We start from the raw sequence: 17,103 nt of genomic DNA, 5'->3' as shown, positions 1-17,103 counted from the left end.
GAATTCTTATGCTTTGATTGGTGGTCTAATCTTTGTTATTGCATTAATGTTATTTCAGTAAAAAAATTATTGATGGTATCGAAAGATAGAATCAATCTTGCGATCGCTGCTAGTTTTGAATGGTGGACGAATAAACGAAAGTGAACCTCAATCCCAAAGGATTCTGAATTTAATGGAGTTAATTTTCGAGCCCTTGTTCGCCGCCCACCCCACCTCACCTGGATCCGACATTGGCTGCGGCCATAGTGCTCGGTTCAAGATATGGACTCATTACAAAGTTCAAATGTTGTGTAAAAATTACATTTGATAAGTTTATATTTGTGTAAAAGCAATTTTATATAAGGGTGATTTAATTGGCGGTAATTAAACTGTATATTGTGTCGGTGAGGTCGTTTATGCATGTGGGAACCTTACGCAAATATTACTATTGAAATAGATTTGTTTTTTGTATAAATTTTTATTTATATAGTCACTTTTACTTTTATATATAGTGCCTACAAAACTTGCCAATGAATCATTGGCTAACACAATATTCATTAATAATAATAAGAGTGGTCTAATTTCCATCATCATTAATTCGTAAATCGTAATAAACCCCAGCCACGACTCCTAACATACCTATAAAAAACTTTTAGCATTAATTTCAGCTAACTAACTGAAACGATGTATAAATCATTGTGTATGATGTGGATAACCCTTCAATATTTATCTTGCTTAAAAGCACAATTCAAAAATTTTCATGCTCCTAACATCGACAGTGAAGTTAGTCAATCTCACTGTATTTAACAATCTATACATAAATGAATAAATAAAAACTTTTTTTATTAGGCTAACTAAAAACCAATCTTCTTGATTGACCTTTATATTATTTGCGATTATATCATACACATATACATGACACTATTAAGACAAAAAGTTTCTTTTATTACCACCAACATATAGTACATTTTTGTTTCGGTGTGAGTGCACAATTTAGATCTTGGCCGGGATGGAGCCATGAATTCTATATAAATTGGGCAAAAATACATATAAAAATATTTTAAGAATTAGAGAAGGGCATAAATAGAGGATATTTCAAAATTTTAAAAATTAATAATTAAAATAGTATAAATAATTTTGTTCAGCTGAGGCAATTTGGCCTGGTGATGCTCATATGGATCCGTCCCTGGATCTAAGATGCATGTACACCAATATACTAGTAAGTATAATACTCCAAAAATCATAATCATATCATTGTTCTAAATTTCATGAAATGAAAGTGGGACCCATTGCTTCTTCCTTAGATTCATATTCTTTCTCTATATATATATACATACAAACACACTAACAAAGCAAGACTGATACGATGATTATTATTATTATTATTATTATTATTTAGTTAGTTAAATATTGATTTGCATATCTTTTGTCTTGCTCATTAAGTTAGTATCCACTATTATAAATAGTGGACATTGTTATTCATATTATTCATTCAAGAAATAAAAATACCTTTTTTACGCAATTTATCGTTTTTTTTCCTCGTGCACAAAGCACGAACCCTAGAATTCGACGCCGGATTGATCGACGGGCAAAGCTCCCGCGACGTTCGACGCGACTTCATATCGTTCCGGAACTTTAATCATAACAAGTGGTGCTTTCATTGAGAGCTCTTCCTCCGAATCGCTGTCTACATGTCGGACGGCTACACCGGATATCAACTCCGGCAGTCGGATTACCACCCATGGCAGCCCGTACCTCAACCCCTGCTCCATCCGATCAGAGCGTTAGATCAACAACCATCATATCCATATCCACAGGATGGGAGACTCCACCCACAACACCATCCCTACCAAGCCCGTCAACCCACTTCCTGGGACCCGCCATGGCTGCGCCAGGAAATTGCGTGTCAGTAACCATCGTCCTACGAGACAGATTTGCACTCGCCACCACCACCCTCTTGTTGGGACCCGCCAAGGTTGCGCACGCAGCAAGGATACTCACCATATGATCAGTCTTATCAACCGCCTCAGCGGCCACAACCACCCCCGCAACACTCACCGTCCTGCTGGTGTCCACCGACAGCCACGCCGCTGCCCACTGCTGCTGTCCCGATCTCAACCCCTGCCAATGGGTTTGTTGAAATCCAACATTTGCCGCGTCCGCTGGAGCATGCCCAATTTCAGATTCTTGCTGAACCTATTTCCGATTCCAGTGACGTAGAGATGCTGATCATGGAAGAGGTTCGGACAGAAGAATTGCCTCCGATTGAGGTGATAGACGAGGAGGATGGCTCCATTGAGGATGGATTTGATTATTCCACCGAGAAGATTCTTGATTCTTCTGCTGGTTTTTGTGGAGTTGAAAAGGCTGAGAAGGAGACGAAACCCAGTCAGGATCACAAGCGAGAGGAGGAACAAGTTCAAGGGCAGTTTGAGTGCTCGATGCAACTGAATGCTTTTCCAATCAAGGTTCTTCAAGCTAAGGTTGATTTGGGTAATTCCATGAGGTACAACGTGTCAATGGAATTATTGAGTGATTCATCACATGTTAAGAATATTGCAAATATGAATCATCGATTAACATCACTCGATGTCGATGCCCGTTTGATTCCTCCGCAAAATGACACTCTATGCTTGAGCATTCATGGACGCATTCACAAGATTTTAGAACTGAATTATCATGTTCATAAGGGTCATTCCTTTGTGATTTTTGATGGAGATGATGCAGGGAGACGCCCAACTATTCGGTGTATGTTTGATCCAGGAGGATTCCTCGACGCTCATCGTTGCTTCATGGTTCCCACCTTGAGGACAAGGTGGATTTCAACCGCGGGGGAGTTGATACGATGATTATTATTATTATTATTATTATTATTTAGTTAGTTAAATATGGATTTGCATATCTTTTGTCTTGCTCATTAAGTTAGTATCCACTATTATAAATAGTGGACATTGTTATTCATATTATTCATTCAAGAAATAAAAATACCTTTTTTACGCAATTTATCGTTTTTTTTTCCTCGTGCACAAAGCACGAACCCTAGAATTCGACGACGGATTGATCGACGGGCAAAGCTCCCGCGACGTTCGACGTGACTTCATATCGTTCCGGAACTTTAATCATAACAAAGACAAACTTCACTCATTTTTCACCTCTTTTCCCAGCATAATCAATGGGAATTCAATTCCTCATTTTCATGCTATTTCCATTATTATCTCCTAAATTCACATTCTCTTCACCATTTCCTGACCCTGAGCTTATAGTGCAAGAAGTTAATGAGTATGATTTCAAAACTTTGCTATAACATATATACATAATTTCAAATAAGTCTAGTCTAACAATGTGTCACATTCTCCTTTTTCAGGAAAATCAACGCATCCCGAAGGAACCTGGGGTTCCTGTCTTGCGGCACAGGCAACCCCATCGACGACTGCTGGCGGTGCGACTCCAACTGGGAAAAAAAACCGCCAGCGTCTCGCAGACTGCGCGATCGGGGTTCGGCAAGCACGCCATCGGGGGCCGCGACGGCAAGATCTACGTGGTGACCGACCCCGGGGACCACGCAGTGAACCCGAAGCCGGGCACCCTGCGGTACGGGGCGATCCAGAGCGAGCCGCTCTGGATCGTCTTCGCCCGGGACATGGTGATCCGGCTCAAGCAGGAGCTGATGGTGGGGTCCTTCAAGACGATCGACGGGCGCGGCGCAAGCGTGCACGTCGCGGGCGGGCCGTGCATCACGGTCCAGTATTCGACGAACGTGATCATCCACGGGCTCAACATCCACGACTGCAAGTCGGGCGGGAACGCCTACGTCCGAGACTCGCCTGACCACTACGGGTGGCGGACGGTCTCGGACGAGGACGGGGTGTCGATATTCGGAGGGAGCCACGTGTGGGTGGACCACTGCTCCCTCTCGAACTGCCGGGATGGCCTCATCGACGCCATCCACGGCTCGACCGCGATCACGATCTCGAATAACTACCTGACGCACCACAACAAGGTGATGCTGCTCGGCCACAGCGACAGCTACAAGCAGGATAAGAACATGCAAGTCACCATTGCCTTCAACCATTTTGGTGAAGGCCTCGTTCAAAGAATGCCAAGGTAATATATACTATTCACATATATATTAATATTCCACTCATTCTCTCTGTTTTTCTAGTTTCTGATGGTCCTGGACCTGGGTTTGTTCAGGTGCAGGCACGGATACTTTCACGTGGTCAACAATGATTACACGCATTGGGAAATGTACGCGATTGGCGGGAGTGCGTCCCCGACGATAAACAGCCAGGGCAACCGGTTTCTCGCTCCCGACAATAAGGAGGTACGTTAGAGAAATGTTTTGCAGTCTGAAGTGAACTGTCGATGATTTTTTTTAATGATTTTTTTACTAAAAGGTGACGAAGCACGAGGATGCAGCGGAGAGCGAATGGAAGAGGTGGAACTGGAGATCGGAAGGAGACCTAATGCTGAACGTCACGAGGTCGGCTGCAGGGGCGTCGTCTAACTATGCGAAGGCCTCGAGTTTAAGCGCGAGGCCTTCTTCCCTAGTGGGAACGATCACGGCCGGGTCGGGTTCACTCCACTGCAGGAAAGGCAAATATTGCTGATTGATATGTAAATTTAATCCTCTTTTTTAACTGGATTTGCACGATTTATTAGTGCTACATTGCAACCAATTACCATTTTAGGGAAGTACATAACCCCTAATTTTGGAAAATGTGGTGAGTTGATAAATGTAACTTTTTGTTGCAGTGAATTTTGCTAAGTTGTGTGAATTAATGGCACCGATAATTTATCACTGATTCACATTGTAAAGTACTATTTACATTGAAGAAAATGAGATTAATAGATTAATATATACATTAATTTATTATAAGGGTATACATATAGCCCATCTAACTCACATGGAATTCAATGATTTTGATAATATGTAAAAAGCCAAAAGCATAGTATATGCTTGTGGAGGGGCCTATTTCTATTGAATGTCTGTATTTTAGTTATATTTATTTTGTGTGGAATTATCCATGTTTATGATAAATTATTTGATTGTGACATGACTCAATAATTCAAGTATAAAGTGTGTAGGGAGCCGGAGCCACATTATATATGGATAATAAAGCAAATATTATTGGTGATCAATAAATACACTATGTAATGTGAACTTTAATAATTAGATGGATTGAAATTGTTTGATGGTAGAGTTTGTTACGATTGAGATCAGCGAGACAGACATTCTCTAACTTAGTTATTATTACGTTGAGATATTTGGCTAAGTTTATTTTAGAGAGTTTTTAAGTATTTATAAGACACTAATATTTTAAGTGCTTTCAAGTTATGCTAAGTGTTTGGATAATTGAACTTACAAACAAAAGAGAGAATTATAAATTAAATAAAAAAAATAGAAGAGTGGTGAAACTGAAAATGTATAGTATAATAAATTTTATAGAAGAACTATTTTTATAAGAGTAGATTGCCAGTAAATCACTAATAATTGTTAAATTCTGCATGTACCACATATTCAAGAACTAAATTATAAACCACGAAGTTTGCAATTTTCACAGTTAGCCCATCTATCTTCTTTCCGAGAAAATATATGATGATGATGTGGCAATTGGTTTTTCACTAAAAAGGAGATCGATGCGACAGTTGATTATAAATTTTACTAGTACTAATACGGTTTTTAAAAGTGTGGGACGGACAATATTTTAATCATCATATGTTTGACAATTTGCCCAATTTTTAGAAATAGATGTTTTATTAGATCATGAAAAAAAAAGTTGGAGATGACTAACTTATTTTTAATAGAGCGTATTTTAAAGCAATTCAATCTAATAAGTTCAGCCAAAATAGATTTATAATAAGTGGAGGGACAGAATTTGCAGGATGTCACGCTGCCTTTTTGACAAAATGTTCATCAAAATTTAATTCAATAGATCTTTTTTGCAGAGAAATAAAGTGGGTATGGTTAGAGATAGAGAGATCATATCTTAACTACTCAGCTGCAATAGAGAACTAAAAGCATGAGATGCTGCAAGCTTTGGCGACAAGATCCAACATCTTATTTATGTGAATACTTACTTTTTAAACCACCAATGTCAAAATTTGTGTTGATGTTTTAATCAATTTCACGAGATTTTAACAAATGTCGACAAAACATAAACTAATGCGAAAGAGTCTTTCGCCATTAAAACATCAATGCAGTATTAGCAACTCAAGTTCTAATACAGAGAAATGCAAACTGAATCTCATTCTTTCAATCCTAACTTACTTCTCAACTAAGTTCGTTCGATCCCATGACTACTCATACCTTGTCGCGTGGCGGATTTATGAATGCGAGGCCCATCTATGCCACTGCAGAATTTTAACCTAGAGGGCACACCACAATGGTAGTTATTAATACCTGAATACGACACATCCAGCACCGACAACAAAAGCATGTGAGTTTGCACCTGCACTCAACAGTGACCCTAATGGAATCATGTGTAAGGTTTCAAGAGCAATGAGCAGAGTTGCACTAGTCGGTTCTATTCTAGAAAAGGCAGCTCTCCAATCAGCTGTCTAATTCAACGAAAAAATCAAAATTCGGATGGTGAGATAACATCATCAATTTTCAGAATCATCTTAACAACTTGAGTTGATAGCAGAATCTGCTGTTGCTTCCCGATCAAAGTCTCAAAGACATTTTGTTCACGCATGTCATTTGTGCCAACATCGTTGCAATCAATCCCGCAGCCGGAGTTGTTCTCCTGATGGGAAAATCGTACAGTTCTTTTTAGATAAACAAGTGAAGCCAGTATAACAAGGAGTACGTACATGAATACAAGGTGAATAAAAACCAAAATGATACAAGAGGAAACAATTGGATTACCTTAATTTGCTGAGATTTGACAGCAGATAAAGTTTCGATTGGCTGGAGACCACTGTTTTCAGCCAATGCCATTGGGACAGCATCTAATGCATCAGCAAATGCCCTGATTGCATACTGCCAAGAAAAACATGTCAATGTAAGCTCATATCGCAAATAATACCACAGGCATACAAATATAATACGTAAGAAAAAAGTAATTGGTTTCTCACCTGTTCAACTCCTGGGTATTTATCAGCAGCTGCATCAACAGCAATTGAACAAGAAATTTCAGCAGAACCACCTCCATATACTATGGAATTGTTTCGGATAAGGTTCCTTGCAACGCATAAAGCATCATGGAGGCTGCGCTTAGTTTCCTCTATCATCATTTTGTTACCTAAAGCATCGCCCCAGAACAACACTTAGTTCCAAACGTTGGACAACGACATTATGACAGGAACAGAATTGCAAGCAGAGTGCATTTCACAGAAAACTGTTGGGAAAGTGTAGTTCCACAGATTTAAAGCGAATAGAGCAATTATGATAGATCCATGGACAATCCCTTTAAGTTTGTTGCATAAAATGATGTAACAGTACAGGGTTTACAGCTAGCAACAGTTACAATTAGTTGAAGTAAAGAAAGACATAATAGGGATTACAACTAGAGATTATAGAAAGGACAATCTGAACAAAGGGGAGAGGAGAACATCAACCTACCACCACGTATAAATATTGTTACAGCCCTTGAGTTTGCACAGTGCTCAATATATATCATCCGATCCTTAGTGGTTCCAAATGCTTTTTCTCGAACTAAACCAGCCTATATGCATAAAACTATATTTTATCAGGAAAAAATCACACATGAACATAATGAATCATGTGCAAACTACAAAGTACTTGTCAATTGGACTTTAGAGTGTATCGCACAGTGAAAATAGGAAAACGTGGACAGATAGTCGTAGATTTAGATCTTTACCTTGCCCAGCTTCTCTGGTGTCAACTCTTGAAATCTTGGCACAATTCTCCCACCTTACACAGAATACACAAATATCATTGGAGACTGTAAACGAAAACAGTAACAGAAATTAAAGAGTACAATGGTGTACTGCAGGGATGAAAAAAACCTGTAGCAATGGCAATCAGCTCTAACTCAACTCCACCAACCCATCTGACAGCAGGCAAGTCTCTGTGCATCAGTAAGTGGTTTGCTTCATCATCAAAACCCCATTGGCAGATAACTAACGTAGCCCCAACATCCTTCAATAAAGTGAGGCTTGTAAATTACATGAACGCCTTTATTTTCCAAAGTAAAAGGTAGTATTTACAAGAGTATGAGTCTTTCAAAAGTTGATTAAGATAGAAAATGTATCATGTTAAATGCAAAAGGACGTTCAGAAACCATTTTTTCGTAACAGAATGCAACGAAAGTGGAAGGGAGCAATCTCAACTTAGTTTCATGGGCCAAGTCCCTATAAAACATCCAAACCTCTGCCACTTTCTATAACGCAAACATACAGAAATTCCAACATGAGTTACCTTCTCCCAAGAAGCTATCAAAACAAAGATAATAACACACTGTTACAAAGAGATTACCTTGCACTTCTGAACCATATCATCAAAGTATTTCTGCTCTTGTTCGCGCAATGTTTGGAATTTCTCCACAGTATCAATATCAACCTTATGCTTAGCCTTTGGCTTTGGAGGCTCGAAGGGGCAAGTCAAAATGGCAATTTTTGCATCCTCGATGTGCTTTGGCATCTGTGGATGACTCATATCTTTATCAACAACAATTCCATATATCAGCTCAGTATCCTCCAACTTTCCACCTACTTTACCCTCTACTTTAATCAAGTCAAGATTAACATCCTTCCTCTCTAAATCTGCAACGGCAAGAACTGCTTTAACAGCAATCTCTGCAAGACTGCGCTTACACCTATTCACACTGCAAAGAACATTTAACAAGATCAGACAACAAAAGCATGGGATGCACTATTACTCGAAGCACACTTGAAGCATAATTTCTTAAGGCACAAGATATGGAGGTTCGAAGCCAGTAAACAGATGAACAAGCCCGCCCTCTAGACTCATCCCAGACACCGGGGACCCAACTAAAACCAATATACACACAGTTCGATGTATAATAGAATGGCCAAAAATCCTGCGCATGGAACACAACTTACATCTTGGAAGATAAAGTAGTCATACAGGTCTGAATGAGAGATTCAACATTTGTCGCACTAAACTCAAACTTATGCGATATACGTTCCAAATGATCAACAGCTACCCTCGAAGCCATCTCATAGCCTTCTGCAATGCGAATGGGATGAATTCCGCGTTCCAGCAACTTCTGCGCGTGTTCTAGAAGAGCACCAGCCATGACAACAACCCCCGTTGTTCCATCGCCAATTTCGTAGTCCTGACTCCGAGACAGCTCAACCATGAGCTTGGCAATCTGGTTGTCCACATCCATCTGCTCCAGGATCGTGGCACCGTCATTTGCTGCCACCACAATAACCATAAATACATCAACCTCATCTCAACATACTTCTAAATTTGACAACCATGCATTTCTCCGAAATTAGAAATGCACAAACAACGCAATGATTCAAAAAATGCGTAATCACGTGAACACATAGAAAATGAGGTGAATCGGCGGAGCTTACTGATGGTGACCTCGCCGTCGGGGCTCTGGAGCATCTTGTCCATGCCTTTAGGTCCGAGAGAAGTGCGGAGGATTCGCGCCACGGCTTTTCCGGCGGCGATATTGGCCTTCTGCGCATCGAGGCCGCGCAATCTGGTTTTCTGCTCCTGCTCCCTTAGTATGATGAACGGACGGCCGAATTCATCGAACGTCATCGCCATCACGCCGAATCAGGATCCGAGGAATTGAGTACTTCACTTGATTCGATTGGCAAATTCGAATTTGAAGATCGCAAAATGCATGAAATTTTTGCTACTGAGATTTTGTAAAACCCTCACTAAAGTGGGTTAATTCTTTTTTACTTCTAAGGTTTTTTACCTTTGTACTGGGCTTTTTTTTAATTCTAAAAAAGCCCAATACACTTACCTTTATATTGGGCTTTTATTAAATTCTAAAAAAGCCAAGTATACTTATGGAAAGTAAAAGACACCCTAGAACTAAAAAAGAATTAATCTGCTAAAGTTCGCTCTCCAGTTACTTCCTTTACAGAATATAGTTCGAAGTTCTCTTACTACAGATTCTAAAATTTAATTTCAAAATACTAAATCAATTGGTACTAACCTTTTACAATATTTTTAAAGCTATTTTAATTTTTGTAAAATAAGTACCAGGTTCAATTTTTGACATCATATTGACTGTGACAAAGCATGCCCAAGGCTTGTGTATATAAAATCTATTGATCCCATTTAACTTGAGAGTATGTCATATTATCAAGGCAAAACGCATCCTTAAGTCCTTATACTTTGATTGTTTATTTCACTAGGTCCTTATACAATTTTTTCGTTTTAGTAAGTCCTTGTACTTTTATATTCGATATATTACAATTCTTATTTAATGGAACCGTTAACTTTTTCGTTATAAAATAATACATTATATGTTAATTATTTAAATATATTCCCCCTAATATCCTAGTTGGAAAATATGAACATAACATAAAAAAAAAGATCCGTCGTCCGCTCCTCCGCCTAGATCTGCCACCCCCACGACTTCTCCGTCCTCGTCACCGATGCCGCCGGCTTCATCGGCTCCCAAATATATCATTGGAACCAAATATAAATTAATATTCGAACTTCAAATAATCAAACAACATTTTTTTAACGATTTGGAATTCTTTAATTTTTTGTTTTTATTTTTTTATATTTTTTTATATTTATATTATGTTCGTATTTTTCAACTAGGATATTAGGTGAAATATATTTAAATAATTAACATATAATGTGTTATTTTATAACGGAAAAGTTAACGGTTTTGTTAAATAAGGATTAGAATATATCGAAGGTAAAAGTACAAGGACTTACTAAAACGAAAAATTTGTATAAGGACCTAGCGAAATAAACAATCAAAGTACAAGGACTTAAGAATGTGTTTTGCCTATTATCAATCTCATGCCAAAAACTAAATTATGTGAAAAATAATATACAAAATTGATATTTTATAAAGATTATGATAGATTTGAAAGCATTATTATTCGAACAAAATTTGTAATCCAAATAATGGTGTAAACGAGATTAAAGAATAAGGTTTAAGACATCGAAATATAGTTTAGTTGTTAAAACGTTTTCCTCCAATCAATCATAAATGTTTGACCATGTGGATTTACGGATTTGTAAAGAAATTTTGAAATGTAATTGGATTGATTTTAGTGTCATAATTAGGGTTTCTTCTAGTGATATATCCAAAGTTTTAGGAAAATAAACCTATAGCTTAATGTGTAGTATTATATAAATATAATAAATTCCGATGCTATGGTGGTGACGATCAAAGACTTGGATTCATCCAACGAGCAATCAACCAAAGAGTATAAAGAAGATAGGGCAATAAGCTAGCTCTTCATGTACAATTGATTCAATGATACATCTCAAATATTGCATAAGCTGCAAAATGAACTCAATAAAAAAAATGAGAGGGGAGTTCATTATTGACTCCTATTACAAAATGGAGTATCACCTGTGAAAAAAGCTATCATGTCTGATCAATATGAGGACAAACAGTATCACATAAACAAGCTCACATGGGAATCGGATACGCAACATTTACAGACACGACTCAATTCGGCTTACACTTGCAGGGGAATCGGCATTTACAGACACAGACGAAGAGTCTGTGCCACCGCAACATTTCACGTTTCAGCACATTATATCTTTGATGCAGCTTACAAGATTCGCAACTCAAACCACAACCTCAGCATACAATGACTGGAAATGGTCTAAAAATAGTACATCACTTTTACAATCTTAGAGAGGAGGTGCGGTGCACATAATAGATCAGGTTATTACATGTGTGGAACATATCTAATACATGGAATATATACTAATGAAACTAGAGTGCATCATCTCAAAAATATTCTTGCAAGAATTGATAAGTTACTTTTCATACAAATTCTTCCAGGATCACTGACTCAATATTTGGTATATGCTTCAGGGATACAAAGCAATTGCATGCATGATAAATGCTTCTTTGCACTCATAGTGTAAAGCATTCATGAATATCCAAGATTGCAGCAATTAATGGTTCTCTGCTCCTGAGCACCATAATTAGAGAAAATTCCTTTGTCAATAATAATAGTAATAATAAATGAACAAGTGAAGCTATATGGCAAATAAAGATAAGTGGATATCATGGTAAAATAGGGCCTAGAAATTAAACAAGAGCACACTGTTTATAACAGTATAACTTAGAAACAAAATTATTGTAAATAACTTTTCAATCATTGATTCGTCCTGATAATTGACAGAACAATTCTACAGCACTTCAACAGTTCAACTATATATAATTGACTCCCCAAAAAAAGGAATGTTAAGAATGGCTCGTGTTCATGCATTCAGATAAGGAGTCAAGGAGTACAAATAAATAGCAAGTCAGTGGCGAAGGCATCAATCGCACAATACAGAACATTTCGAGGAAACCAGAAGAAACTACAAGCATCCAGGAATTCTTACACTCCACAAATATTAACTGGAGGGAAATTACAGTCATATTTTCCATTTAAAAGAATATTATTTTTACAGGTGCATTATAAAATGTAGCGAGTTTACAACTACGCTTTAATCTGTCTTCTGAAGTTTACCATAAATTTCCATATTTTGAACTGAAGACTGTAGAAACACAGACACGGGCTGAGTTCAGAAATACAGAAACCAATTCTATTCTAGTACACTACTTATTCAGTTCATAAAAGCTGGGGTGGAGTCTCTACAATGGGCTTGAGCTATAGGTGAATCCTATTGTTGATGAAAATACTCTTAATAATAATAGCTAAATGTGACCAAATACTCTACAATGGGCTTCAGCTGTGGGAGGGTCCCCATTACCGCCGGAGGCACCAGTCGCCGAAGATAGATCGGAGATGGTAGCAGGGGCAGAGAGAGGAGTGCACACATAGGTGAATTAGTCTGCATAGGGAGAAAGTGACGCATAGGTGGGTGATGGATTTATTTGGAGAAAGGTTTTGATTTTTTTATTTAAATTTTTTTTTAGAATAATAGAGTAAATTTTTTTTTTGAAATAATTAAAAAATCTAATAATAATGCTTAATTCGGTCAAAGTCGGGTAAACAGCCATTGACCGTTACTTTTAGACGCCTGAGTTCAAATGTGGGGGATGCAATAATTCAAAACGTAATAACTAGGACCAAAATCGTAAAAACACCATATGTTTAGGGCCACATTTGGCCCTTACTAATATATTAATAGCAATCTGATGTTAGTTAACATACACGTGGTTATCAAATTATCAAGTGATTACATGCATCATACTAAGCACTCTAACCAACCAAGTTGGATGATACTATAAAGTTGCTCATAAGGCTTAAATTTCAAAAAGAAAAACAACTGCAATGGAAAGCAGGTGAAAATTGCAGATCTGGGTTTTGCATTCATGCTATATTGTCAGATAAAGAACAAACATCTACAAGTTTCTCAAGCAAAGGAAGAACCACAAGGAAATCAACTTCTGTTACTAAGCATTGAAACATCACACGGTATATTTTCTCATTTATATTCTCGACTTAGCAAACTGACAAATTCAGCATAGCGTCAGCTATTTCAGAGAACGTATAGCACTGCAACCAACTTATGCTACCGGTATTACTGGTACAAGTTTGGAGGGTTTATAAAGTGAAAGTAAGAACACAAACCAATCTATTAACATAAAGGTTAAGAACGCAACTTCAAAGATAAATTGTGTTTCCATGCACAAAAGATAAACAGCCATCTTCACTGCATCAAGCAAATACACAATATAACAATACTTAAGGTACTGAAGTTTATAGCACAAAGTTATAATCATAGCATCAAACTGAGTACAATTAAGCTAACTTTAAACAAAACAAATCAGTCCGTTCCAGTAACTCTAGTGAAGGCACTTACTTCTTTGAAGCCCGGGGCAATCCTTCATAGGAGCCAAATATGACATTGCAAATCATAGTGGAAGATGTCAAACATTTTGAAGTCGCATGACATCATGTCATTCAGATGGCATGCGTCTCCGTTTCCCATAATCAGCATCCCTAGATCGAGACCTGTGATCATTTTGATGCACTGCACCAGATCTGCTGCGGGATCTCGATGACTGTCCTTTATCCCATTCGTCATCATAACCCGATTCACGATCTTTGTGGCGATAGTCCCGATTACGATCCTTCACTTCTCTGCGTCTAGAATCCCTATCATATCTGTCTCCATCTTGTTCCCTCTCCTCCCTATGCCGCTTCTCTGGAACACTAGACCCATCACGATCAGAATCTCTCTCTTTATCCCGGGAAGCAGCACTAGACCTTACACCTTTGTCATGACTTCCCTCTTCATACCCATATTCTGATGCATTATCCTCTCCACCATAACTAGACTCTCTTCCATGTTCTTCCCCTCCCCATCCACCCATGTTTGTATCATTCCACATTCCTGAATGAGGTCCTACCATTCCTGCAGTTCCCATCATGCTCATTCCATTGGGATTCATTCCTCGGCCAAAAAAAGCTGGGTTGACATGAGGAGCCACTCCAGGAAGCCCCATGGAATTAACAGCTTGAAATGGAGGAAGCATCCCCGGGAAACCAGGGCCTGAGAAGCCTCCGTAACCAGTTCCGCGACCCATATATGCTAGATCAAAACCGGGACCCATCATGCCCTGATGAGGCATCATACCAGGAGTTCCACCGAAACTAGGGCCAGTCATACCTTGTCCGTAAGTTCCTCCACCAGAAACACCACCAGCGCCAGGTGCATTCCCCATCATATTCGTGTTTACCATACCCCCTCTTCCTCTCATAGGTCCTGATCCAGGACCCCTATTTGGCCCTTGGTTCCCTCGTGCCCAGCCACCTCGTCCAAAATTTCTCCCTGTGTCTCCACTTGGGTAATCAGACCCATTACCTCTACCTGCTGCATCATTAACAGGATTCCTTCCTTGCAGTTGAGACTGAGTCTGGCCCTGAGTCTTATTTGTGTAAGAAGCACCCATTTGTCTTATGGTCTGTGGAGTGGCAAATGCCACCACGCAAGCTCTCCCATTAAAAATGTGACCATTCATACCCTCCTTACATGCAGAGGCTGCAGCAGAATCATAAAATTCGACTTGGCAATAACCTTTGGACTTACCACAAGACCTTTCATCAAAAAACTTTATCTCCTTGACTTTCCCAAACTGAATCAGTACACTTTCAATCTCAGAATCAGTTGTCCACCAATGTAATTCTCCTACAAACAGCATTGTATTTCCATTTTCTACAGATGGCCTAACCATGTATTCGTCATCCATTGAACGGTTTACATTAACATTTGCATTAGAGTTCATCTGATTAGGTGGAATCTGCGGAACACCTTTTGTGTTACCCATGTTAGGATACATCAACAGTGCAGGCTCACCAATTACTTTTTCTGAACTGTTCAACCGATCTGCAGCAATCTTATGAGGCATACTTTCTGATCCTTGATATCCCAGATTCGCAGCTTGAGAATTATTCGCCATTTCAGGACGCCTCCCCCTTTGACCGCCATCTATGATCTGTGTTGGGCCCCCAGAGGCTGGCAAGCTACTCTTCTGATCTGGAAATTGAACTGAAGCAGTAGCATAATTTCCTTCATTAGCAACTCTTTCATTGTTCACGTCTTGCGAGGCCACCGCTTCGACTCGAGTTCCAGGAACAATAGCTTTCGAACTTTGAAACCCACTACTTGCTACCACAGGAGGCGCTTGTGTCTCAGAACGCTGCATTTGCAGGAAACCCTCTCCAACATTAACATCGCTATAAAGGTCATCATATTCATCATCCTCACCAATCATCTCCTCTTCAGCAAGTGCCGGTATAGCTCCACCTTGATGATATTGCATTTTTTGATTCCCTGCATAGTCTCCGTCACCATAATCTAACTGCTCACCAGTCACTGGATCCATGAAAGCAAGCTATTCTTACCGAAACGTCTACAAGAAAAGGAAAACCCAATATATTTACCAAACTCTATCCAAAAAAATACAAGCATCATGAATTTATCTACCAAAGTTATTACTGCAATATTTATTTAAGTTACCTAATAGACAGCACTGCCTTAACTGTTTTGGGCTCACGACATCTTATCTACGTTAAAAAAGGAAAATACGTTTTCTAGACGAATCTGAAGCAAGGAAACAGGAAGGCATAAATGAGGTTATGCTTCCCCCAACAAAAGCAACTTTAAGCAATTAACATTACAAACCCCCATTACAAATTACAATGTTGATGAACGTCATTTCTTATAAAATCTTCAAAACTAGACTATATATACATACAGATCACAATTTCACTATAATTTTGCAAATGCGAGCATCAACAACTCGAAGATAATGTAGCATTTCGTATCAGCGACGGCAGAAACAGACAATCCCATCAAAAAAACTACTCAGCAATACAGAAATCAACAACGCAACAATACAGAAATCCTCATAAACGATTCCGCAGCTACAAAATCAAAGCTCGACAGGCGCGCGCATAATCCATATTTCATCATTGTAAGGAAAATTAAGGAGTCCAGCAAAAATATAGACAAGTAGTGAAAATATGCCTTGGAGTTTGAAACGGCGGTGTAACGATCGCGACGGCAGAATCCCGGTAGGTGTGGTGAAGAATTGAAGCTGCTGAAATTCTCGATACAATTGCAGTTACCCTATAACTTTCGCCTAATTCCTCTTTTTCTTTTTCTTAAAAATAAGAAAACATATACTACTACTGAGTTGGAATTCCGAGTCAACCTGGTTTAATTCATTTTTATACTCTTTTTTTTTTTACGTTATGATATATTTGTATTGTACCTCAAATTTATAACTAATGTGAATTACTTCCTCCGTCCCATAATAATTGTCATTATTTTTTTTATTTCGATCCATCCCATAATAGTTATTACTTATCACACTTCACTTTTACGGTAAATAGATCTCATATTCCACTAATTCACTTTACTTACATTTTATTATAAAATTAATATAAAAAAAAAAGACAATTATTATGGAATGTCAACAATGTTGCTAAATTCTCGCCTCTCGCATAGCCAGTCATAGTAGGTAACCCCTATGCACCCATAAAATGCTAGTAGCATGTTTC

At 38.6% G+C, this 17,103-nt stretch overlaps 2 protein-coding genes and 1 pseudogene across 5 annotated transcripts; 1 reads left to right on the top strand and 2 right to left on the bottom strand.

Moving 5' to 3' along the window:
- Positions 1-3,120: 3,120 nt before the first annotated feature.
- Positions 3,121-4,784, top strand: LOC121806875 (annotated as a pseudogene).
- A 1,666-nt stretch (positions 4,785-6,450) lies between these two features.
- On the bottom strand, positions 6,451-9,796 carry LOC121810046 (T-complex protein 1 subunit epsilon-like). The gene is made up of 9 exons (XM_042210939.1): positions 9,493-9,796; positions 9,010-9,328; positions 8,423-8,771; positions 7,954-8,086; positions 7,806-7,858; positions 7,547-7,649; positions 7,060-7,226; positions 6,851-6,964; positions 6,451-6,728 (listed from the first exon to the last, which is right to left on the bottom strand). The coding sequence occupies exons 1-9, from the start codon at positions 9,689-9,691 to the stop codon at positions 6,558-6,560; spliced, it is 1,608 nt and encodes a 535-aa protein (XP_042066873.1). The 5' UTR covers positions 9,692-9,796; the 3' UTR covers positions 6,451-6,557.
- A 1,894-nt stretch (positions 9,797-11,690) lies between these two features.
- Positions 11,691-16,719, bottom strand: LOC121810021 (cleavage and polyadenylation specificity factor subunit 6-like). Of its 4 annotated transcripts, none has more exons than XR_006052348.1 (3): positions 16,058-16,719; positions 13,898-15,950; positions 11,691-12,051 (listed from the first exon to the last, which is right to left on the bottom strand). XR_006052348.1 is itself a non-coding variant. In XM_042210897.1 (2 exons), the coding sequence occupies exon 2, from the start codon at positions 15,921-15,923 to the stop codon at positions 13,995-13,997; it is 1,929 nt and encodes a 642-aa protein (XP_042066831.1). In that variant the 5' UTR covers positions 15,924-15,950; positions 16,568-16,719; the 3' UTR covers positions 13,732-13,994. The 4 variants fall into 4 exon arrangements, 1 of the variants encoding a protein (XP_042066831.1); XR_006052347.1 differs by having other exon boundaries at positions 16,568-16,719; XR_006052349.1 differs by having other exon boundaries at positions 13,898-15,913; positions 16,568-16,719.
- Between the last annotated feature and the right edge of the window lie 384 nt (positions 16,720-17,103).

The sequence above is a fragment of the Salvia splendens genome, chromosome 6 (assembly GCF_004379255.2).
Source record: "Salvia splendens isolate huo1 chromosome 6, SspV2, whole genome shotgun sequence".
Lineage (NCBI taxonomy): Eukaryota > Viridiplantae > Streptophyta > Magnoliopsida > Lamiales > Lamiaceae > Salvia > Salvia splendens.
This window is presented reverse-complemented; position numbering and strand designations above follow the sequence as displayed.

What these genes read in the sequence shown, in the direction of transcription:
- LOC121810021 (XM_042210897.1), bottom strand. Translation starts at nt 15,923, where the DNA reads ATGGATCCAGTGACTGGTGAGCAGTTAGATTATGGTGACGGAGACTAT.
- LOC121810046 (XM_042210939.1), bottom strand. Translation starts at nt 9,691, where the DNA reads ATGGCGATGACGTTCGATGAATTCGGCCGTCCGTTCATCATACTAAGG. An exon ending in ACTACTTTATCTTCCAAGAT is followed by an intron (nt 8,772 to 9,009) that starts GTAAGTTGTGTT and finishes TGTTCTTTGCAG; the next exon opens with TGTGAATAGGTGTAAGCGCA. An exon ending in AACAATATTTATACGTGGTG is followed by an intron (nt 7,227 to 7,546) that starts GTAGGTTGATGT and finishes GCGATGCTTTAG; the next exon opens with GTAACAAAATGATGATAGAG.